Source organism: Oxyura jamaicensis, chromosome 13 (genome assembly GCF_011077185.1).
Source record: "Oxyura jamaicensis isolate SHBP4307 breed ruddy duck chromosome 13, BPBGC_Ojam_1.0, whole genome shotgun sequence".
NCBI classification, from domain to species: domain Eukaryota; kingdom Metazoa; phylum Chordata; class Aves; order Anseriformes; family Anatidae; genus Oxyura; species Oxyura jamaicensis.
In genome coordinates this window covers 18,095,960-18,118,597 of record NC_048905.1, presented here as the reverse complement: position 1 = coordinate 18,118,597, position 22,638 = coordinate 18,095,960, and the positions used below count along the sequence as shown (strand labels likewise).

The following is a 22,638-nucleotide window of genomic DNA, read 5'->3' as shown; positions in this document are numbered from 1 at the left end:
GCTTCCTGACAGGCTGCTTCTGTGGTAAAAATGAGCGGAAAAAGGTCTGGTGGTGCTGGGGAGACTCCAGCCCTGGCGCTACGCCACATCCCGGTGCAAGCCCTGCGGGGACGGGGCAGAGGGTGCCTGTGGGACGGGGCGGCCGGGCACCATGCACGCACTGCAGCCTGCTTGCTGTCACCCCCTCACTGCACAGAAGCACTTTGGGGACAGAAATGGCCTTGCAGCGAGAGAAGAAAGGGCTGGGGAGCACACAGGGAACCAGCCCCGGCAGCAGGGGTAGCCCCAGCACCCAGGCACAGGCAGAGGTCCCTGGCAGCGCTCCGGGCGCATGGGGGAGGCAGGCTGGATTAAATCCTTGTCTTTCACCTGGGCTGGAGTCCAGCCCCAAAATAGCAGTCCAAAAGCAAGATCACATGAGGGGAAAAAAATAGCAAGGCCAAGGATTATCCATACTTCCTTGTCCTATGTGGGCACAGCGCAGCGGCCCATGCTCCGGTGACGGCAGCGCCGTCTCGGCCCCACGCACCACCGCGCGCTGCCCCAAGCTGGATTTTGCCCGGAGCCGGTGCAGCCCCGATGCTGGTGTCGGTCTGAGGGACACCGCTTCTCCTTGGAGCTCTTCCCACGAGCTGCCGTGAGTGCTGCGGGCGCGGGGTGTGTGGGCATCGCGCCGGGAGCTGCCCGGCCTGGGGGCAGTGGGGCGAGGGGCAGGGTGACCCCCAGCAGCACAGCACCGTGCACCCTGACCCCGCAGCTGGGCACCCCATGCAGCACCCTCCTGGTGTCCCCTCTGGGCCATGGCCCCTGGAGAGCCACAGCCCTGCCCTGGGCTTTGCAAACTCTTCCCACAAGGTCTGCAATGAGCTTTCAGGTCCCTGATCTGCCAGCAGTTTGCTGCTCAGCTGGGTGTGCGTGGCTGGGAGCGGCTGGGGTTTCTTTGTCCTCTCTCCGGGCTCAGGGACAGAAAATGGGGAGGGGGGGGGGGGGGGGGGGGGGGGGGGGACACATTTCAGTGCTGCCCGCAGGTCGCCCTGGACTGAGCAGCTCTTGCTCAGCCCTTCCAGCAGCGCAGCTCCAAGGAGAGGAATGAACCCAAAGCCAGGACCTGGGGCATCTCGAGGGGCTCATTTCAAACCAGACTTGCAGGAAGTTTTGCCTGTTGTCAGTGCCTCTTGACCCTGATGTGGGGGAAGAGCAGCAACACACACTGCCTGGGTGCTGAACAGAAGGCAGCTCCTCGTGTTTCCTCGAGGGAAAAAGCCACTCCATGGTTATTTACCGTGCTTCCAAACAACCCCAAGAAATGTATATTATTCATGGGACTCATAGCCAAGAAGGTCAGCAAATATTCAAGGCAGCGAGGTGTGGGGGTTCCTTACCTGAGGCAGGAGCAGGAGCCAGCTGACAAAAGCTGTCCTGAGAGCCTAGAAAACAGCACAGGCATCTGCCACCACCCGGCTTCGCCCTGGGGCCCGGGCAGGGAGGGCAGCGCTGCAGGGCCCGCGGGGCCGCGGGTGGCACCGTCAGCCTTTGGGCTTTGGCCAAGCCGCTCCTCGGCACGGGGACTGCTGCAGAGCTTCCAGCCACTGCTCGCTCTGCGCCTTGTGCGGGGCTGCCAAACGATTGCTCTCACCAGAGACGGCTGCGTCCAGGCCGCGCAGAGAGGACACAGAGCTGCATCTGGGGGGAGGCAGGCGCGCAGTGCCACTTGCAGTGCCCGGAGCCCCCAGCTCCCTGGCACAGGGGGAGGCAGGCGGGGGGGCACAGCAGAAGGCAGCTCTGTACGAAGGCAGGGCTGCGTTTCCTAGCACTCCTCCTTCACAAATAACCCGAATGCCTGCTACCCAGGAAAAGCTCAGCCTAATTCAAGGGCAGTCATTTTCTGAGAGTCAGAAATGTTCGGCTTCGTCTTGCTTGTTGTTCCCGTCCACCCTCGGCACGCGGCTACAGTGGCAGGAGGAAATGTCGCACAGGTTTGTTCCAACACACAAAGGGCAGAGAGCATGGGGATGCCGGGGAGGCCCAGAGCCCACCCAGGCTGTGTCAGATGCACCAAGAACGACCCGCACCCACTGCCGTGACCTGCAGTGAACTGGGACATGTTTTTAACAAAACGTCTGGGCTCGGTGTGCTTTGGACTCAGCTTGGCTGCCCAGACATACCGGCTCCATGAGAACCAGGACGGAAAACGCATTTTAAGCAAGCCTCAGATAACCCCGGTCAAACAACACTGCAGGACGCCGGTGGAGGCAGGCCAAGCTCCGCGTTCACCACGCTTGCTTCCTTCACCCCTGCAGCCAGCACAAACCCTGCGTCGTGCGCCTGGGTCAGCCTCTCGCAGAGCCCACACCAGGCACTGATCCCCGTGTCCCAGGGGATACAGACCTGCACTTTATCAGGCTCCTGAGAGCACTTCGGCTTTTAAGGCCGACCTCTGCCACCACGGAGCACCCCGGCACTGTCAGCACAGGGTGGGGGGTGCAGAGCTCCCATCCCTGCAGCTCAGCCTGGCACTCATCAGGGCAAAGGGGTTTATCACGTCCCAGGAGGGCACAGGACCAGCCAGCACAAAGCAGCAGGACCATGGGGATGGGAACGAGAAAAGAGAGTGCAAGAACCGCTGCTCCTCCGCCAGCTTTCTCCCCTCTGCCCCCGCTGTGCCGCAGCGCCCCACACCCGTGGCAGCGGCAGGCTCTGACCGAGCCGAGCCGAGCCGAGCCGAGCCTACCCTGCTGCGGCCGGAGCCCGGCTGGTGCCCGCCGCCGGCACAGCTCGGGGCGCGGTGCCCGGTACCCGGTGCCCCCGGTGCCCAGTGCCGGTGCCGGTGCCCGGTGCGCCTCCCCGTGCGGCGGGCGGGGCGGCAGCAGCAGCAGGGAGCGCTCGGGCCGGAGCCACGGCCGGGGGGGGCGCTCCCCTCCCACCGCAGCGCCCCACCAATAGGCTCGGGTTTGGCTTTTTTTTTTTTTTCCCCTCTTTTTTTTTTTTTTTTTTTTTTTTTTTTTTTTCCTTATTTTTTTTTCGGTTCTTCCCTGCGCTCTGACACCCGCCCAAGGCCGGGGCCCGCCGGGGGCAGCTCCTCCACGGCAGCGTTACGGGTCCGTCCCCCCCCCGGGATGCTGCGGGGGCCGGGGGGCGCGGGGAGGCCGCGGTACCCCCGGGATGCGGCGGGGAGGGGGCGGGATGCGGCCCCCCAGGGGCCTGGGGCCACGCAGGGCCGGGGGCTCCCTGCCTGCTGCTCAGCACCCCGCGGGGCGGCAGCGGCCAGGGCAGGGTCCCCGGGGGGGTTTAGGAGCTCACAGCCGGGCCGGGAGGGGGGAAGAGCGACAGAAGTGGGATGTCAGGCACCAGCCCCTACCTGACTGCGCCCAGAGCCCCGGTCCCTGCAAGTGTCACCAGGCTGCTGCCACCGGGAGAGAGGAATTTCCCCCTGCAGTTTCAGAATGACTGCAAGTGAAACGAAGGCGTTGACCAGCAGCTCGTATCGCAATCTGAATCAGAATCTTTAAAATATTTTGTTTTGCAAAACGCAATATTTGGAGCGTTTTAAGTTTCCTTCCAAATAGGAAATTTGCTCAAGTGATACAGCACTATAAAATGGTCCATTTAAAAATAATAATTATTATTATTAATAATTTCCTTTTTTAAAAAAAAAAAAAAGTCCTTGGGCCTGCCCTAGCAGACACCCAAGCCCCCCTCCAGCCCTGGGGTTTGCCTGGACGCCGCTGCAGCCGCTGTGTGGGAGCATCGCCTCGCTCGCCTCGCCACCCCGCTTTGCTCCCTGGGCCTGGGGGTGCAGGCAGGTGCCCCAGCATCACCCCAAGCCCTGCAGGCTCCCGGCCCCACACGGCTGTGGGTGATGTGCTGGTAGCAGGCAGCTCGGGCCCCTCGTGACCCCAGCAGCCTTGGAGAGCACCCAAGCCTTATGGGCAGGTCGGCACAACCAGGGGTCTAAAGTTTAATGGGTTCCTAAGGGCACTTGGTGACGGTAGGGCAGGACAATGCCTGATTGTTCTCCCCACAAGACGGGGTCAGCGAAACTTCCTCCAGCCACTGCTGCAAGCACTCTGCTGGCTCGGGGCGTGCAGGAACACGCACTTGGACTGGGGCTGATCGGAGTTCGGGTCCACCGAGGTCTCTGGCCAGAGCCAGCTTCGCAAGCCCTTTGGATAAACTTTCCTTCCCAGCTCCACCCTAGCCCAGGGGATAGGCTTTCCCTCCCAAGCTCCCCAAATGACTCTGGCCTTCCTCCCACTCCGGAGACCTTGATCTTCCTCCCGGCCGCAGCAGCTCCTTTGCAGCTGGATGCGGCTCCTTCCACGTTGCTCCCCACTGGCGGGGCTCTGGCTGCCCGCTGCTCCCCCGGCTGCAGCCCCATGTCTGCTACCACCATGCTGGGAGCATTTACCTGCCCTCGGGCCTCCCTGCACTTGTTTTGCCAGTGTTTTCCTCTCTGCCAGACAGTGTGAGCAAGCTGAAATGCTCATGTGGGGGACTGTGGGGGCTCGGAGGAGGTGGTCAGCTCCATGCACAGCACCTGCTCCTCCCAGGCAGGGCAGTCGGAGCTTGCAGCATTTCTTCTTTGTATTTGGCGTCTTCAGTTTGGCTTCGACAGCAATGAGCAGCTCAATGTGTCATGGTGGTGAGGAGTCAGGGCTAAGTGACAGGGTCTATGATGACATTAACCATGGCAGCTTCATTTCAGTCTGCTTTCTTTCAGTGTGCTTCTGATGGCGCGCTGATAGAGCAGACCGAAATCAGACCCTCCTAAACATTCGTTTTCTCTTCTGACGCCAAGCCAGAAAATAAATAAATAAATAGAAAAACAGAGCTTCGCAGTTAAAGGCCCTTTTCTTTCCTTTGTAACAAAGATGGGCATTTTCTGCCTAGAAGAGCTGTGACCCAGAGAGCGTGGCTGCCCTGGAGCCGTGCGATGGCAGGCCGAGGCAGGAGCAGTGCCCACACCTTGGCTGCAGGGGCAGACGCTGCCCGGGGCTGGCCGTGGCTCGGGGCAGGCCCCAAGGTGTGTGACCGCCAGCCCTGCCCCGGTCCTCAGCTCCCGCTGCTCCCTGCAGCCCAGCAGGTGCCTGCAGGTGCTCGGCATGCCTGCATTTTCCACTCTGCGCTCGCAGGGACTGTGTGTACCCGTCGCAGGGAAAATTCCCGGGGTCATTTCGGAAGCGCCACTCCCAGGTTCCTGCAGCAGTCAATCTTCTTCCAGCTCCGTGCAGTTTTCAGCAGCTCCTAGGGGCTGGATGAGGCCCTTAATTAGCGCAGGAACCCAACCAAACCGCAAATGGCCCCGTCCGTTTCGCAGCATGCCCATATTCGCATGAGCAACAGTACGTGGGAGGAGGCATGAAAAAGGATTTTTAAGAGACTTTGCAATCCTGAACCACAAGCGCACACATTTCAACAGGAAATAAGCCTCGCTTTAGGGTACTAATTAAAGAAAGTTGTAACTTTTCAATGAGGAGGCAATCACCAATTTTCACTTTAATGGTGCAATAATTGCTAGCTGGAGGTTGAGTCGGTTCCCATCTCGTGCTGGCTGCGCATCCCAGGCTCGCCCCTGGAGGAGGCTCTGGCTTTGCAGGGCTGTGTCCTCCTCCTCGTGGTCCCTGTGACCACCCCGTGCACCAAACGCTCAGGCTGGGCAGAGGCAGCTGATCCTGGGCACGAGCGCTGCTGCTGCAGCAGGGTGAGCAGATGGAAATTAACACAGGGGGATGTAGCCTTTTTACAGAAACTGCTGTCAGCTTTTGGCTTCTCCCTGGCAGGAAATAAATGAGATGACCAGAGGAGGCTGCTGCCCCAAGCCTGGTGCGGTGTCAGGGTGCAGTGCACGCGGCCGTGCTGCCCTGGCCCCCCAAATCCCTGCAGCTCTGGGGTAATTCCCATCAGAGCGGGGTGCCGGAGCCCCGCAGTGGTTAAACACTTGCCTGGTAACTGCACAGAGACCTCTGGAAGTGCGGCTGGGGCTGCCTTGGTCTGGCCTCACCCGCTGCGAGAGCAGCACCTTCCTCTCCAGAGCCTCCAGGGCGCCAGCCGCAGCAATGCCAAGTATGCTTGCCTGTTGTGTTACCCCCCCTTTAATCATCCTTAATTTCGTAACCCCCAAAATCACAGGAGCTGGGATGAGATGAATGCATTCCTCTCTGAATTAGGGCTCAGAAATAAGAGGTTGCAAGGAATGGTGAAGAAAGGTGGTCATTAACCACAGGTCAGCCCAAAATATGGTCGTTAACCACAGGTCAACCCAAAATATGGTCATTAACCACAGGTCAAGCCAAAGCCAGCAGCAGCCCCAGTAAGATCTCAGCAGGCAGAGCCCGGCCAGCCCCAGCAGCACCAAGCCCAAGCAGGCAGCCCCAGACTGAGCTGGGGGCTCGCCCACGAGAGAGGGGCGCAGCTGCCGCAGCACGTAGCCTGAGCAGAGGCAGGGGAACCCCTCCTAGGTGCCACGAGCAGGATGCCAGTGGAAAGCTTTGGGACAGCCTGTGCACCCGGGGAAGGGCAGCGCTGGCCCCGTGTCACACAGCCCCCCGGTGACACGGCCGGCTGGGCACGGCGCGCGGCGCTGCGTGACACAGCACGCAGTGATTCACGGCCGGGGCGTTTTTAGAAATCTTACATTCATTTTGTGCAACTGCATGTAAACGATTATCGTTCAGGCTGGCGGCCTGGCCGGGTTTGCTTTTTAAACGGCTCACAATAGAAATCCCTTTGCAGAAGAATTTGTTGAAAACCAGTTCAGCGAGAGAGAGAGGAGCTGTTGCTTTGTCATGCTCTCTCAGCCCCAGCGTGTTGTGTGGCCCGAATAGATGCAATAATCCTCCCTTCCTCTCTCCATTTGTTAAACAAGATGCCTGACTCAGTAATTCTCAGTCATAGCACTTACTATTTTTTGCCTTGCATCCAGCCCCAGATTATTTTATTTGAATGCTGCTGTCGCAGACAGGTGCAGACGCTGCAGCCTCCCGGAGCAGAGCAGCCCTGCCCGGGATCTGCAGCTGGCACGGCTCTGTCTGCCACCAGCCCCTCTTTACCTTCTGAAATTTCATGTGCAAACGGTGGAACAAAATAACTCCATTTTCCTGGCTGCTCAATGTGGCAGGCGATGACCAGCACAAGCCCTCAGAGCACCACGGTTTCTATCTATGATTTCCTTAGAAGAATAGCTAATACACAGCCACTGCTAAACATTACTCTTCTAAGCCCAGCACCGCATCTTCACACACCTTTGTACCACAGCTTCAAGCCTGCGGCCCCGCCAACCCCCCCCCCCCCCCTTGGCTCTGCGCCTGCACCTCAGGGCGACGTCCCGGCCCCGTCTGTCCCCAGGCTCCTGGCGCGGGGCTGCTTGCTCTGAGCCATCCTCCCAGAGCCCCGCTGCTTGCCCACAGCGGTCTAGACACACGGCCGTGGATGACTCACGGCCTTCTTGGGCTCAGAACGTTTGTCCCCGCTCCCGGCTCTTAATTTAGATCCGTGCTCTAAGAGGAGAAATCTGGGCGTCAGCCCTGACCTTGGGGCTTTTCTTCCCACGCCTCTGGCGTTAGCAAACCGCTGGTCCCACCTTGGGCCAAGCCCTCACCCTTGCAGGGACCTTCCTTCTGCCAAAATTTCTATTATTTCCATGCCAGGTGTGCAGGCGCCCTCGCAGGCTCGGCTCCCCGCAGCATCCCCAGCCCACGGGGCTCGGGCAGCTCGCCCAGCCCGCGAGCCAACCCTCCAGGCACGGCCACCGCGGTTTGCTCCGGGTGGCCCCGATGTCCCTGAGCCCTCCTGGGCAGTGTTTGGGGCACAGAGCAGCAGGGCAGGCACCCCAAGCCCGTTGTTTCCCTCTGCTCATCCCGGTGCTGCCGGGGCGGACAGGAGGGGGAGATCTTTACCGTAACAAATCCCAGCCTCTGCTCCGGACGGGAGCTCCACACTCACGCTGTTTGCTTGTACCAGGGGCACTCTGTGAGCCAGAAACCGCCTTGAAAATGCTGCCACTGTTGGTGCTCAGTGCCAGGGCTGCTTTTCTGCCCATCTCCCCACTCTGCTCTGCCAGGGGCAGTCGCACACAAGCAACCATCTGCTCCAGGGGCTTTCTGCAGCCCCTGTGCCATCCAAGCAGGAAAGAGACCTCCCGGTCCCCTCCACACGTCTCCACAGCTCCACGAGCTCCCTGTACAAAGCTTTTTCACCTGCCTGTGGCCCAGCAGCTCCCCAGAGCTGCCCTGCCTTTCACAGACTTTTTTTCCCCCAGAGAAGTCATTAGCGAATTTTCTAACAGCTGCACATCCTTACAGCGCACGTTCACGCTGTACCTAAGGCTCCTCAAGTGGGTACACTTTTGGTTTAGTTTGCTAAATGGTGAGATCCTGGGAGGACCGGGGTTAGGGCTGTCTCCTACCTCAGGCTGGCACCTGCAGCATGCAGGTCGTGCTCCTCTCCGAGGGGCAGCGGGGCACCCACAGGCAGCTCGGGGTCCCTGGGGCTGAGCTGAGAAACCCCAGATTTGGCCTCAGACCATGTGCCACAGGAGCGACCTCTACCTTGCTCTCCTGGCAGCAGGAGGGGAGCACACAGCGGGCTCACTAGCTGAATACGGAGGCGTTATCCCCCCCGTTAACTATCCTGTGGGGCTTCTTTGTTTTGTGGCTGAGCCTCTCATCCGAATTAACAAAGATTCAGCTTTGAGCTTGCCTGCATGTTCTTGTGCACCATGGCTTCACACTGCAAGGCATTTTCTCCAGCCCTCAAGGCACGCAGATAAGAAAATTATTATTTATCAGAGGATTTTCCCTGTAATTATTATCTCAAGCTTTTGTTGTGCTGTTAAGTTATTGAGCAACAGTGTGCAGGGCAAAACACAGCCCAGGCTGTTTACTCAGGCACCCGCAGCTACTAGACACGGCATTTAAAGGACAACACTAAGCAGCAGAATCAAGAACAGAGTTCTCCTAGGCAGCTTTTCTCAGAACGTAACACGACAAGCCCTATAGCCCTTTTACAAATATTTTAGAATGAACATAATTAACTCCCCGTGCATTTTCAGGGCAGTAAATCACTGCTAAGCTTATAGAGAACCCAGAAACCAAGTGATTTTCCTTGGAACAACAGAGACTGAGACTCTGCTGGAGGAAGCCTGATTTCTGAGTGATGATATGTCTACTGATGGTTAACCACGAGTATGGCTGTGAGGTTTCACTTGGCCTGGAGATGAAACCCTCACTTCCAGCATTCTCCTCTTCTAGGGGGAAGGACATGGTAAAAAGTCTGAACCCAAACTCCAGTCCCGGTTTTGAAGCCTGAGCCAACCCTTGATTAAGTCTGGCCATTCTTCAGAGGGCCAGCTGAAGGAAGTGTTACATCTGACAACACATGCAAATCGCTGCTTTTCGCTCCTAATTCAAGCCTCATGCCTTATTGGCAACAGCATGATGACATTTTGGACCCGTCTGAGTGATGAGAGCTTGGCACGGGCCCGCAGCTGGTAGCAGGGCAAAGGAGAGGGGCACCGACAAGGCACCGGCCAGGACCGGGGCCATCGGCAGGGAGCTTTGCTTGGGCTGGGAGCACAGGGTCAGCGGGGACCTAGCCCAGCAGGAGAACCATGTCAGCCCCTTGGCGTAAGAGCACAGCACAGAGTAAAATTTGGGGGCTAGAATCTGTCATTTGGGGTCGGCTGATGGTTTTTCTGGGCAGAGCTGCTCTGCAAGCAGCCACACTTTTCATCTCCGCATCTACTTGCTCCCAGAGGGAGACAGGGAAAAGCTGGGTAAAAGTGCCATAACCAGAGCACAACCAGATGCCGTGAGAAGCCTGCCCGGGGCCAGGTGCGGCGGTGGCTGGCTGCTGGCCGTCTGTCCGGCCGTCTGTCTGGCCAGCCGGACCTCTGTGGGCGCCTGGGGCCGGAGCCAGCGGCCGCGGGGCAGCCACACCTGAGCCCAGACAGCTCCCGGCTTTGTGGTCTGACATTTTGCCCAGCGTCCTGCCTGGACACTGGGGGCGGGTGGCAAGGGGGGGGCGGTGACATTTATGAGCTGGGCAAGCATCACCCAGCTTAACCTCCCTGCCCGCCGGGGGAGCGGGTCCCCAGCAGGGTCCCCACCGCCATCCCCAGGGCTTCAGCAGCCCCAGCAGCCTGGAGCCTTCGTCCTTGGGCACGCAAGTCAAGGCCACGAGGGCCGGGTGACTCATGGCGTGGTTTAGCAGTCGGTCCCACCTGCGTCTCGGTCGGTGTGAGCGAGGGGCTGGGGGCAGCGCTGCGGGAAAGCGAAGGAGCAGGAGGGTGGGTGGGTGCCAGTGCCAGCCTGCAGGGGGACTTGGAAAAGGCAGCATGTGCCCTCTGCTAGAGGGAAGGGGAAAGCTTCCGTATCTGCACAACACTAATTACCTTGGGTAATTTCTAACAAATGCTGTAAACAGCACCTTAAAGCACGGATAGGAGCAGATCCCCTGCTGGGGAGGGAGCACGCCGCGGGAGCAGGAAGGAGCAGCAGCCACCCCCAGCCCCCCGGCAGCTGCATCGCCTCCGGCTGCAAAGCCCAGAGGTGAAAGGTGCCCCCTTGCAACACATCTCCCACCCCCTCCTTCGCTGGAGAAACTGAGCTCTTGCGCTTCTCTGTCCAGGGTGTTCTTTCCATGAGACAGGTCCCACACATCTGGCGAGCACCGAGATTAACGATTAAATCCCGCACACGAGGCCGTGGGATTTGCATCTGCAGCCAGCGCTGCTCATGGACGCGTCCACGTGCTTGGTCTGAGCCCAGCCAGGCCATGGGGAACGAGACCCTCCTGGCAGAGCTCCTGCTCCCCGGCTGGACCGACTTCAGGAGCTGGGGCTGTAATTAAGTTAATCACCAGATTGCAGAAGGGTGTGGGTGGGGAGGTAGGAGAGGCTGGAAGGTAATTAGAAAGCAGATTGTCGCTCTGTTTTCCTGTCTCCCCACCGATGCCACCGCTCTGCTGAGACTTTGTGCTGGGCATCCCGGTCCAGAGACGCGCAGCAATCACACAGGACCCTGAAGGGAAATGCCAGCACGTCCCAGGGGGCTGCACAGAGCTCTGTCCCTGGGACGTGCACACTTCTCCAAGGGCTTCCCCATGGGGCACAAAGAGGGGCCGGGAGCTGAGACAGCGTTGGGAGGGTTTGGCATGGCCACGGTGATGCCGACCTTACGGCGTCCCAGCGCCGGGCTGAGGGTGGAGAGCAGGAGACTGTGGGCAGAAGTGAAATTAATTCCTACAGCTTTGGTCACACTTTAGAGCACAAATTCCACTAACAAAGGGTAAAACCTGACTGATAAACACGTCATTAAGCAGCTAATTCTATTGCTAGAAATAAGCTCTTCTTACCATAAACACTGACTAGAAGCAAACCAATGCTTTCTGCCGATATGCACAAAACAATCTGTTACATATTTATCGTAGGCTTTGCCTGCTTGTTGATTAAGTCCTCCTGTGAGGATCCGAGGAATCACGGCAGTGCCTGGCTCCTCCGGCCGTGCTCCCAGGCCGCCCCAGCCCGCTGGCTGTGCCCATCACGGCCCCAGCCCCAGCACGCTGCGGGTCCTGGAGCCACCCGCACACGAGGAAGGCTCTTGCTGAGCTCTGACCCTGCATCCAGCATGGCCTGCTGTTCCCGGGTGAGGAAATCTGTCCCACACAGCGGATCTCTCTGACTTGCAATGAATAAAATCCCTGTTTATCCAAGCAATTTTTCCTCGGCAGGCTCGGGCAGCTCTTGGATCACCCCAGCCAGCTCCCTGAAGCCATATCTGTCAGCTCCCGTGCTTCAGGAATCCACCAGGGCAGACAATGCATGGAGGAAAGCCAGAGCTTAAATTCCTTTAAAGTATTTTACCTGTTGTAACCATTCTTGTACACCCTATCTACATTTCCTGGGAAGAGAGCTGCCTGAAGCCAAAAGCTGGGCTGGGAAATGAGCCCATCAGGAGGCAGCACAGTCTGGTGGCACCCTGGGATAAATATGATTTCTGTTTTAAAGGAGAAAATAACACGTTCCAGAGTGAAACCAATTGCAGTGTTCCCACTGAACTCTCCAGGGCCTAATTCTGAGGACACCGATCTGATTACGAGGAGTCTGAGGAAACCCTAACAGATCCTGGGTTTGGCTGTCTTTTGTTTGCAGCTTTCTCTACGGTCATTATCCGATCATCTCAGTGACAATTGGTATTAACTGCACTGGTCACCAACGCCTCCAACCTCGTTCTGCAGGGATGCTCAGCAGAGCCCATCCAGAACGTTTCTTCCCGGTCCTATAAAAAGATTGCATCCAAAGCCAACAACAGCCTCAATGAATTTGAGTTGTTCTAAGCCACAGTCAGTGTGACATTTCTGGGTTCCTGTGGGCAGCAGCTTTACAATGAAGACAGAACAGGCTCACCTTACCTGGCGGCCCCGTGAATCCAAGGGTCACCAGCAGTCCTGCAGGCTGCCAGCCTCTCACCAGCACCATCTTTGTAAAGGGAGCGAGGGGGAAAACTGTGCCTTTTGGCCAGGGAAGCCTGCCCTGATTTTAAAACGGGAAGGGACGAGGAGCCCCCTGCTCGCTGCCCCAGCGCACCCGCTGGCTTCTGAGCTCACGCAGAGCTCACCTGGCACTGGCAGCGTGGCTCAGCATTCGCTCGGATGCTGTCAGAGTTTGGGATTTCACATCAGAGCCTCTGGTTTGGCAGCTGCAGCAGCCGGTGATAAAGCCTGGATCCAGCCCCGAACTTCTCAGAATCTCTCGGCTCCTGGGGCCTCGCGCCCGGCTCCTCTCCCCACTGCCGCAGCCGGTGGCTGCAGGTCAGTGGGACGTGGTCAGAATTCACCTTTGGAAGCTCTCTTCTTAACTCCTTTGTTATCTCTAGAAAGCTGATTTCTGACCTGGGAGGTTTTGACATCTGCCACTATTAGATGGGGAAATCCAGATGCCAGATTACACGAAATTCCCATTAAAAAATAACATTTTCTTGCCAGAAGTATAATAGTAGGGCCAGGAGTGGTACTGTGCGTAGAGTACCAACTACACGGCCATAAAAGTATGAGAACAGCAACAGTATTTAGCAAGGAGAGACAATGGGAGTGGAAAATCGTGTTCATTCAGCTTCTCTTGTGGAGTCAAAGGCAGCTGGCGAGCACTGAAGGTGCTCTAAAAATAGCAAAAAACCTTAAAGGAAATACACGAAAATGAAGAAACAATTTCCAGCAGAGCTGCTCTGTTAAAGCTATCCATAGAGGCACTCAGCCGTGCAGACACGCCAGTAAACAAGGGGAGCACCGGTCTGCACCTCACCCACGTTGGCTGCGGCGCAGCGCTGCTGAGCTCCTGCCCTGAGCCCTGGGAGGTTTGCTTCTCACTTCTCTCCACCACCAGCCCGGGAGATTTCTGAGAGCCTTTTGCCCTCAGAGGAAGGTTTAAGAAAAGCTTTGTTTCCAGTAAATTACACAGTGCCACTGATCTTGATTAATGCTTGGTAAAGCACTGAGGTCTTATCTACCACGTTGAGTGACTTGAAGGCTTTCGTTCAGACAGAGCACGGTAGGCTATCGGTATTAAATCTGAACTGCTACAAGAAAATTACGATTTCTCAATAGAAAAAAAAAAAAAGTTTTGGGAGCGGAAACTCTAAGAAATACCTAATTTCAGCTGCCTGACAACCGTGTTGAAAAAGGATTTCAAAGCCATACATCAGGAGCCCACCAGCTGCCCTGGAAGGCCACCAGGATGCATAAAGCTCCACCTGAGCAGCCCTGGGCCTCTTCACCGAGCTCACTGCAGGGCATCAGGACTAGCACCTTCAGCTTGCCACCATCAGTGAGCATTTCCAAAAATACCGGGCTGTGTCAGACGGGACAGCAAGGGGCTTTTGCTTCCAAACACGCCAAGTCTGAAGGTCCCCGCTCTGAGCCTGACACTGCTTTTGTTCATTTAAGCAGCAAGGAAACCAGAGATGGTTATAAAACTTGCCCTGACTTCTGCAGAGGAAGGTTAATGCTTTTGGCTTTGCAAATAGGTGCAGAGCGAGACCGAGCCTCGGGGAGATGCGCGATACGGGGTGGAGCTGGCCCACAGCCGGTTTTGTGATGCCGATAAGCACCAAAACAGCTCCCTGGGCACATCGGCAAAGAGCCGGGGAAACTCTTGTCTGATAAAGCGCGGCTCGCTAGGCATTGTTCCAGAAAACGTGACTCGTGAAACAAGATCAGAGCGGTCCTGCAGAAAGGGCAGTGGGGAAAAGTTTATAATAATACATGGCTGGGCCCCTGCGCCTTGACCCCGCACTCAGCTGCCTGCCCCGTGACTTCAGCCCTCCAGCTGCGGCACGGCACGGGCCACGGGTCGGCAGGAGAGGGGCCCGTCGGGAACTGCTCGCTGCCAGAAGGAATTTAGGCCTCGGCTGACACAGAACGCTTCTTCCCTCACGGCTGTTCTCCCCTAGGAAATCTCGCTGTTCTAATAGCGACCCCAAAGGGACGCATCTGAAAGAAAGGGATGAAGCCTGTGAGCTAGCCAAAGTCGGTCGAAATGGCTGGGCACGTTTTCAACAACAGCAGCAAAGTCTTCATTTCCAAGGTTTTAGTTTTTAGTGATCAAAACCTTTTTTAAAAAATTGGCAGTTTCACATATTTTTTTATCTCCTGCAGACTTTGGGGATCCACTTGGAGGCATAGTTTCCCCTCCTTGCAGCTGCATTTGCAAAGTTAAATAGGAGCTTACAGCCAGACGTTTAGAGATTGCACACACACACACTGGATAGCTGTGTGCGTGTACTGCCATGAGCTGCACTCCCAGTTACTCCCAGGTCACTGGGAAACACACCCACCATGATACCAGTTCAATCCTAATTCAACAGCAACACAACTCAGTGCTAAATAGATGTTTTCACAGTCTGTAAATAACATAAGTATAAATTGGGAGCATGTAACAATTCCCATGTATAGCTCGGGGAATAAATGGCATTTAAAGTCATTTCCTCCATCTACGTTTATCCTGTGCCCTGTCTCTTTCTGTTCATAAATGCACTTCTCTACAAGCACTGAGGAACGTTGCACATGAGGGTCAGTGTATTCAAGGCAGATCTTAAACGCAGTTTCTAGGCCAGGCACCTGGCTTTCTGTGTCAGCTGGGATACAAGGCTGCACAGCACGACGTAAGCTATCCTCAAAGTTCCTTTTTTTCGCATGCGTTGGATCACCCACATTTGTGTGGGTAAATCTCCTGCTCACTGCCCAGGCAACGAAAGCCTCCTGTGCCCTCGTTTATTGCCCAGAATATCTATGTTTTGTCCTGACCCTGAGCACGTCTGTGCCTCAGCCAGGTGAGGTGCAGAATGCCACGATAGGAAGAAATGTTTGCTTATCTAGCAGCGTGCGTGCAGTCCTAGTCATTATCATGACTGAGAGGTATAATAGTGGAGAGAGTTATTAGCCTGGGCTTCCTGCCTCCTGTGGGCTCCCATCAGACGCCGGCTGTTTTCAGACTTTTTCTCCAGCGTATAATTTTAGTGCGCACGTCAATAGAAAGCAGAAAGAAAACAGCGTTCGCTACGACACAATTAAAAGGCCCCTGTCCCTGCCGCCGGTGAGCAGACGACCACCAGCCCTCCCACTCCCGGGAGCATCACCGTGCGGGGCTGTGTCACCGCCACGTGAACCGCCTGCCCCGGCCCCCTCCCTGCCTGCCCCTTTATAAGCGTGGCACCGTGCGAGGAAGCTCGCCGCGCCCGCTCTCACCTCCCCGTCTCTTGCAGCCTGGGCACCAGCCGCCGGCAGAGGCTGAGGCATGGCCGAGGGGGAGATAACCACGTTCACCGCCCTGACCGAGAAGTTCAACCTGCCCCTGGGGAACTACAAGAAGCCCAAGCTCCTGTACTGCAGCAACGGGGGGCACTTCCTACGGATCCTTCCCGACGGCAAGGTGGACGGGACGCGGGACCGAAGCGACCAGCACAGTAAGCACGCGCGGCGTGGCTGCTCGGCTCTCCTGCTTGCTCCTGTGCCTGGCACTGTCTTGGCTATCTTTTTCCCTGGGAAGCATCCCAGCACACAGCTGGCAAGGCTGACTGGTCCTTACTGGGATCACGGGTGGGCAGAGCGCCCGGGGCACAACTGGGGTGGTAATTGGAGCTCGGCTGCTTATGAGCAAGCTGGTAGCTGGAAAAAGAGGCTGAGGAGGGGCTGCACATGCTGCGTATGGCCACAGCCATCACACCTGGTTGGATGTCCCCTGGTGCTGCCCCTCGTCCTGAAGGCTTGGCAGGGATGCGGTGTCTGTTGGCAGTGCCCCCGTCCTGCTCCCTGCGCACAGGGCCCCGACCCCTCTGCATGCAGCGCGCATTTTATCTGTGCTGTGCACATGGTGCCTTGCCTTTGGTACCTTCCCTTTCCCCTAATGTAGGGAAATAAATTCCTGTGGGATACAGAAGCCCAACAGAGGCAAGAATCAGCCAGAAGGGTTTTGTGACTCGCAGCTTTAAAAATGCAGGGACAGCAAGGAAAGGTGCTGTCTGCCCTTTCCAGAAGTTCCCCATGCCACCAACGGCACTGACAGCTCCTTCCCGCTCCCTGCCAACAGCTCACACCACCAAAGCCGAGCCCGTGGCCGAGGTGCTGAGCTCTCTGGCTTTGACCGAGCTGTGCCCAGCCGCCAGAAGGGAGCTGCACGCAGAGCCCCCTGCCCACATTGTGCTTTCAAAGTGCTTGAGAGCATTTGGGAAATTGTGCCCAAGGGAGTGGGGCAGGCAGAGCGGCTCCTGGGGTGCAGGGGGTAGGGCAGGGGCCGGATCCTGCCCCTCTCTGCTCACCGTGCTCGGCTGCAACCTTTCTGCAGCCTGTGTACACCGTGCCCCGGGTGCTTACTGGAATATAGCTGGGATCTGCCAGGCTCCTGTTTGGTTAGAAAGAAGCGCTGGGAGGAGCCCGATTAGCCCTACAAATTCTAAGAAAAGCATTTATTTTTTTCTTTAAACCACAAGCGGCCACGTGGCTTTCTCCCCCAAAGTCAACCTTTTCCTCATGTTACTGCTGTTTCAAGAAGAGTCAGTTTGTGCAGAATTTCATGCAGAAATGTCATTCCCCTGCCCTTCGCAGCACCCTTGGCAGTGTCAGGGAGAGCCCAGCACCCGACCCCAAGCCCAGCACCCGACCCCAAGCCCAGCACCCGACCCCAAGCCCAGCACCCGACCCCTGGGGCTGCCCCCACAGCGAGCATCCCACCTCCGGCCACCGGTGCCAGCCCGGCATGCTCGCACCTCGCCGGCTGCCGTCCTGGCCATGTGTTTGGGAACCTGTGCCAGCAGGGAACCTCCTGCAAACGATCCCAACAACGTGGATATCCGACCGTGCAAATATTTACAGAGGAAACTCCGCGCAGGGCGGCGTGCCAGCGGGAGGTACGCCTCTGGGCACCGAGCGCCGCGCGCTCCGGGGTCCCTGCCTGCAACGCCAGGCACCAACGCTGCCCCTTGGCCAAAGTTCCCTGGGGTGTAACGGGAGCAGAGCAGGGTGCTGGGCGCTGCTTGCACAGCTGCTGCAAGCACCAGGCGGCACGCAGAAAGCCAGGTCCCTGCGGGAAATGTGTCCTCTGAGCCGGGCAGGGCCAGCAAGGGACCAGCTGCAGCCGAGCAGTGCCTGGAGGGGGCACCGGGAAGGGGGAGATGCTCCGGGAGGGACCAGGCTCAGGAACAGCCACCTTCCAGCAAGGGGCTGGTGTGTGCGGCTGCATCACAGCTGGTATGGCTGTTCTGCAAGCTGCTGCCCACACCCACACGCATGGTGCTCCAGATAAATGCTTAGTTGTATCTGACATTGTCTCACCAAGTGCTGGGCACAAAATCAAGGAGGATATCTAATGGGAAAATAAAGTCACTCGTCCTGGGCCCTGAGCACCCAGCCCTACATACTGATTCCTTCCCTGGTCCTTTGCTGCAGCACTTGGGCATCCCAAGCCTCCACCATGAAATGAAAAGGAACCGTACCAGAACATTTTTGGCTCTTGAGGATGAAGCCCAACTCTTTTCCAAAACCAGCCTCAGCTTCTCTGCTTCGTGCAGTTACTTCATGGAGCGAAATCTCTGTACAGAGCTAGGAGAAGACTTGCAAGAACTGATGCACCCTCCCCTGGACAGTTTTGGGGACAGCCCCATGGCTCTGGTCCCACTGCCCCTTCCCTGGCCCCTCCTTGGCCGGGGGGTGGGAGGCAGCACCGTGGGAGCAACAGGCAGGCTGGGGGCTGCAGCCCCGCCGTGCCACCGCCAAACCCCTCCGGCTGAGCAGGGAGCACCAGAAGCGAGGGACAGACCCATCACAGCAAAGATTTGGGACCTGGCTTCTGCCACACCAAGAGGTCACACTGCACACTGTTCCAGGAAGGATTAAAGAAAGTAAATTTAAAAAAAAAAAAAAAAAAAAAAAAAAGGAAGGAGCTGGAGCTAAGGCGTCTGCTCACACCTCACTCAAACCAACCCCAACATTTCTGCTACAAATCTCTACAGGAAAAGATCAGGAGAAAGAGCTGACTTGGAGATGGGAGCGACTGGAAGAGCTGGGGTTTTGCACATCACCCCACGTACACCCGCAGCCCCTGCACGTGCCGACGCAGCTGCTCAGTGCGTGCCCACGGCGGCGAGGTGAAGCTGCTGGAACCGCGCGCAGGAGAACCACCCCCGGGCTGCACCCACACCACCTCTGCCCTTGCCTCCTCCTGACAAATTCATTGACCAAGAGCTAGAGCCAAGCTGTAATCACTGTAATTAGCTAAGGAAGGAAGAAAGGAACCCATGAGGGTAAAATAAGAAACGGCACAAAGGGGAAGGCTAAACGGGCTGGGGAGGGAGGTGGCGCAGACGCTCAGCCTGCCGCTGACCCAGCTCACCTCCCACAGCAGGAGGCCAACAAGGAGATTTTTTTTGCCTTGGCATTGGGAGCCCGAGCCCAGGGCTGCTCAGGGAGCCCAACACTGCGGGCTGTGCTGCAAGCCATCGCTCTGCACCGGCAGGCCCAGATCCCAGTCGCTATCGAGTGCGTGCCACCTGCTTATGGCAGCTGCAACAATACTGAGCAAGGCTCATGGACAGCTGCAGGATGCCCGTGTTGTTCTCCAGGATGATGGGCAGCGCTTGCTGCCCCTCTGCAGCTCTCTGGAGCTCCCCAGCTCCCCGACTGCGCCCGGCAGCCCCGGCGAGGCATCCTCCGACGGGATGCTTTGGGGCACGGTTTCGAAACGCCGGCATCTGAAGTCTGTCTGTCCCCGGTTTAGCTCTCAAAATACTGTTTCATGTGTCACTCCTCAAGTGTCTTGTCAAAACCACATGAGAAATTTGTAAATTAGAGCCAGAATTAAAACCCCAATCTCCTGTGTCCCATTCCAGCGTCTTAACCAAAAGGCTGCCCTTCCTTTGATGTAAAATAAGGAAAAAATTGGTCTTTGGTTCCTGAAACATGGCTATGGGGTTTCTTTGAAGGGGAGGGCACAGGGAGATGTTTTCATTACGCTCTGTACTGTTTCTCATAAGCTCTTTATAACCCAAGCTTCGGCACCAAAATACCCTGCTAACTTTCCTAGCAGCTTAGACATTATCTTTCACTTTTTTTTCCCTTTTCCTATTTTCCTCTTATTTTTGTTGCTGTTGTCATTTTATTTTTACTTTCAGTTCAGCTCCAGCTAAGCGCGGAAAGTGTGGGTGAGGTTTATATAAAGAGCACCAAGTCTGGGCAGTACCTGGCAATGGACACCAACGGGCTCCTGTACGGCTCGGTAAGCGCGAGGCTCCTGCGGGAGCGGGCACCGAGAGGTTCTGAGGTCTGCAGCAACCTCGTAGCTCTGAGTAATGCAAACCGCAAGCAACAATTCGCCTCTGTTTGTTATTTTGGCAGCTGGACGGCCACTCTTCGTCCAGCTTTATTTTGGGGGGGCGGGAGGAATAAACAAGTAACCCAATAGCACCATTTGCAGCCCTGCCTCGAGCACCTGACAAACACCACCGGTCGTGCTTGGAGCAGCTGCTCCCTACCAGCTCAGCAGCTGCTGGCTCCAGGATCGGGACCCCCGCAGACCCTGAGCTGTGCCAGCTCTGTGGCTCTGCAAGGGGGCCACAGGCTGCCAACAGGGCTGGGGGGAAGCAGAATCCTCCCTAGGTTTTCCCTCTGCACCCTCAGATGTCCAGCCCCGCACCAGAGGTGGTGACAGTGCCACAGTGAGCAGGAAGGTGAGGGGAAGGAGCTCCTGTGCCCAGGAGCCCTAGGATACAGTGTCACCAAAAAGAATCAGTGTCTTTGGGAGTAGTCCCATTTAGAGCAAAGCGTGCGTCATGTAATCCTGTCGGCAGGCTTCTTAGCCTTGCCAGAGAGCTGCTTTGTTCCCCGTGCTCGGCCCCTACACCCACAGCCAGCACCGACCACTGCCAGAGCAGGAGCGTGCGCCAGCAGCAGCTTACGGAGAGCGGCGCTGGGCTCAGACGTTGCCAAATGAAATGGTCAGGGACAGGGCCCCGTCGGGTGAGCCAGGAGCAGGCCAGGGAGATAAATCAAGGCCACACACCTGCATGCCCCGTGTCACCTTGGCAGGGCACAGACACGGGGCAGGGGCTCACTGCCGCCACCCGCGGCTCTCTTCCAGCAGCTACCGGGCGAAGAGTGCCTGTTCCTCGAGCGGATCGAGGAGAACCATTACAACACGTACGTCTCCAAGAAGCACGCCGATAAGAACTGGTTTGTCGGTCTGAAGAAGAACGGGAACAGCAAGCTGGGGCCACGGACTCACTACGGGCAGAAGGCGATCCTCTTCCTCCCGCTGCCCGTGTCGGCCGACTGAGCCCCCACCACGACCCCAAGCCGAGCCCCCCGTGCCGCCCTCCCTCTTGCTGTCCCTCTTTGGCTGGTCTGGCAGAGCCAACCAAGCGTTAGTGCTCCGAGCTTTAGGTAAAGGCTTTAACAAAACCAAACCAGAGCTGCCCAGCCCCGCACGACGCTTCGCAGAGGTGATGGAGAACCAGAGAACCCCCAGCACCTCAGCCTCACCCCGCTGCCTGGGGGTCACACTGCAGGGCTGAGGACACCCCGGGACGAGCACCTCCCCAACCCAGCTGCCGTCCCAGCCCAGCACCTCTCCAGATGCTCTGTGTTAATGTATTTATCCATCTCGGCACATCGCTGCTAGAACTCCCTCCGAGCCATTCCGAACCGCACCGTGATTCATGCCACCAAGTCAACGCCTGGTGAAACGCCTGCAGATAACCTCGTCGTGCTAAGCTAAACGAACAGCAGCCAAAAGCTCCGAGTCCTCAACATCTTAGCCTTCCTTCCAACATGAATACTATATTTCATGCTAATATCAACCATATGTTATTTGTATTTATTTATTAAGCAAATCTCTTACACGTCCTGTCCAGAAGCGGCACCAACACCCCGATGTTATCCTGGAGAGGACAGAGCAGAGTGGAAGCAACTGACGCCTGATTTCAGGGTTCTGAGGAAAAGGCACCAGGGCCCCTCGGTGAGTTTGGGGTTTGGCCATGGCATGATGCAGCCCACGTTCCCCAGCACACCACAGCTGAGGCCCCTACACAGATGTGGCTGGACACTGGACGGACTGAACTGAGTACGGATGAGGGCAGGGAGCTGCAGGGAGCCCCACGTGTGTCACAGCAAAGTGGCCGTGTCACAGCACTATGCCAGGGCAACACGTTGGGGCCCAAGTTCAGGCCAGTCCTCTCCATTGTAAATGGAAGTTTCAAGCTGTAAATAAAATGTGCTGGTACCAGAATAATAAAGTTTGATATGAAATACTGGAACAGGCTACGTATGGTCTTCAATTAAAAGAAGCTTGAGAAAAAGTGTCTAAACCTCTCCGGGAGTTGGAATGGAGTGCAGTGCCTTGTCACAGGGATGTTCTGTGATGAAATGACAAAAGGCAGTCACCCAGATGGCAGCAGCCAGGCAGGGACATGTGCATGGAGACCCATGCACTGGGATATGAGGGTGACACAGCCTTGTCCTGTGCTGCAGGCACTTCTGCTTCAGAGACCATGGGGTCCATCTGCGGCTGTTGAAATGCAGCCAATGCATGAGGTTCAAGGCTCTGTTTCAAGGAGCAGTGGGGAAAGGCTGGAAGAACTCCCCAGGCTGCACTGGGGACCATTACCCAGTCCCAGTACCACTGAGCAGCCAGCAGCTCCCTGCTGAGGGCCCACAGAGCGAGGCACCCAGCACGCTCCCGAGAGCGAGTGGATGCTCCCACTGCACGGAGGGTGGCAATGACCTTATGCTCTTCCTAGCTTCTACAGCAATAATCAGCATTTTGCTATTTCTAGCATATATGAAAATAATCGACTGTGCAATTCCTATGGGGGAGAATTATCCAGGAGCAGCAGGACTTGCTGCAGTTCAGGTGGCTGAGGGGCGAGGTGAGCTCCATCCTGGGCAGGAGCTGGGCTGGGGACGCACACAGAGCCATGGAGCCTCATGACTCCTAAATGCTTTTTCCAGTACTTCCTCTCCTGCAGTCAGGGCCTGACTTTCCTTAGTCAACAGCAAAAGGGGGAAAAAAAGAGGCATTTAGGTACCCAGTGTAACCAAGGTTGTTAAATATTACATTGTTGAATAATAATTACAGGCCAGTGGTGGAAAGCACTCCCA

General features: G+C 56.9%; 1 protein-coding gene and 1 long non-coding RNA gene across 4 annotated transcripts; one reads left to right on the top strand and one right to left on the bottom strand.

The window, feature by feature from the left end:
* Positions 1-460: 460 nt before the first annotated feature.
* FGF1 (fibroblast growth factor 1) lies at positions 461-21,794 on the top strand. Of its 3 annotated transcripts, none has more exons than XM_035338789.1 (4): positions 461-637; positions 15,756-15,956; positions 19,656-19,759; positions 20,621-21,794. In XM_035338789.1, exons 2-4 carry the CDS (start codon positions 15,788-15,790, stop codon positions 20,813-20,815), a joined length of 468 nt encoding a protein of 155 aa, XP_035194680.1. In that variant the 5' UTR covers positions 461-637; positions 15,756-15,787; the 3' UTR covers positions 20,816-21,794. The 3 variants fall into 3 exon arrangements, with proteins under 3 accessions (XP_035194680.1, XP_035194681.1, XP_035194679.1); XM_035338790.1 differs by lacking the exon at positions 461-637 and adding an exon at positions 2,873-3,098 and having other exon boundaries at positions 20,624-21,794; XM_035338788.1 differs by lacking the exon at positions 461-637 and adding an exon at positions 2,883-3,098.
* Positions 14,353-20,684, bottom strand: LOC118173858. The gene is made up of 3 exons (XR_004754419.1): positions 20,543-20,684; positions 19,724-19,825; positions 14,353-14,484 (listed from the first exon to the last, which is right to left on the bottom strand). It is a non-coding gene; the product is annotated as an uncharacterized LOC118173858 (long non-coding RNA).
* Positions 21,795-22,638: the final 844 nt, after the last annotated feature.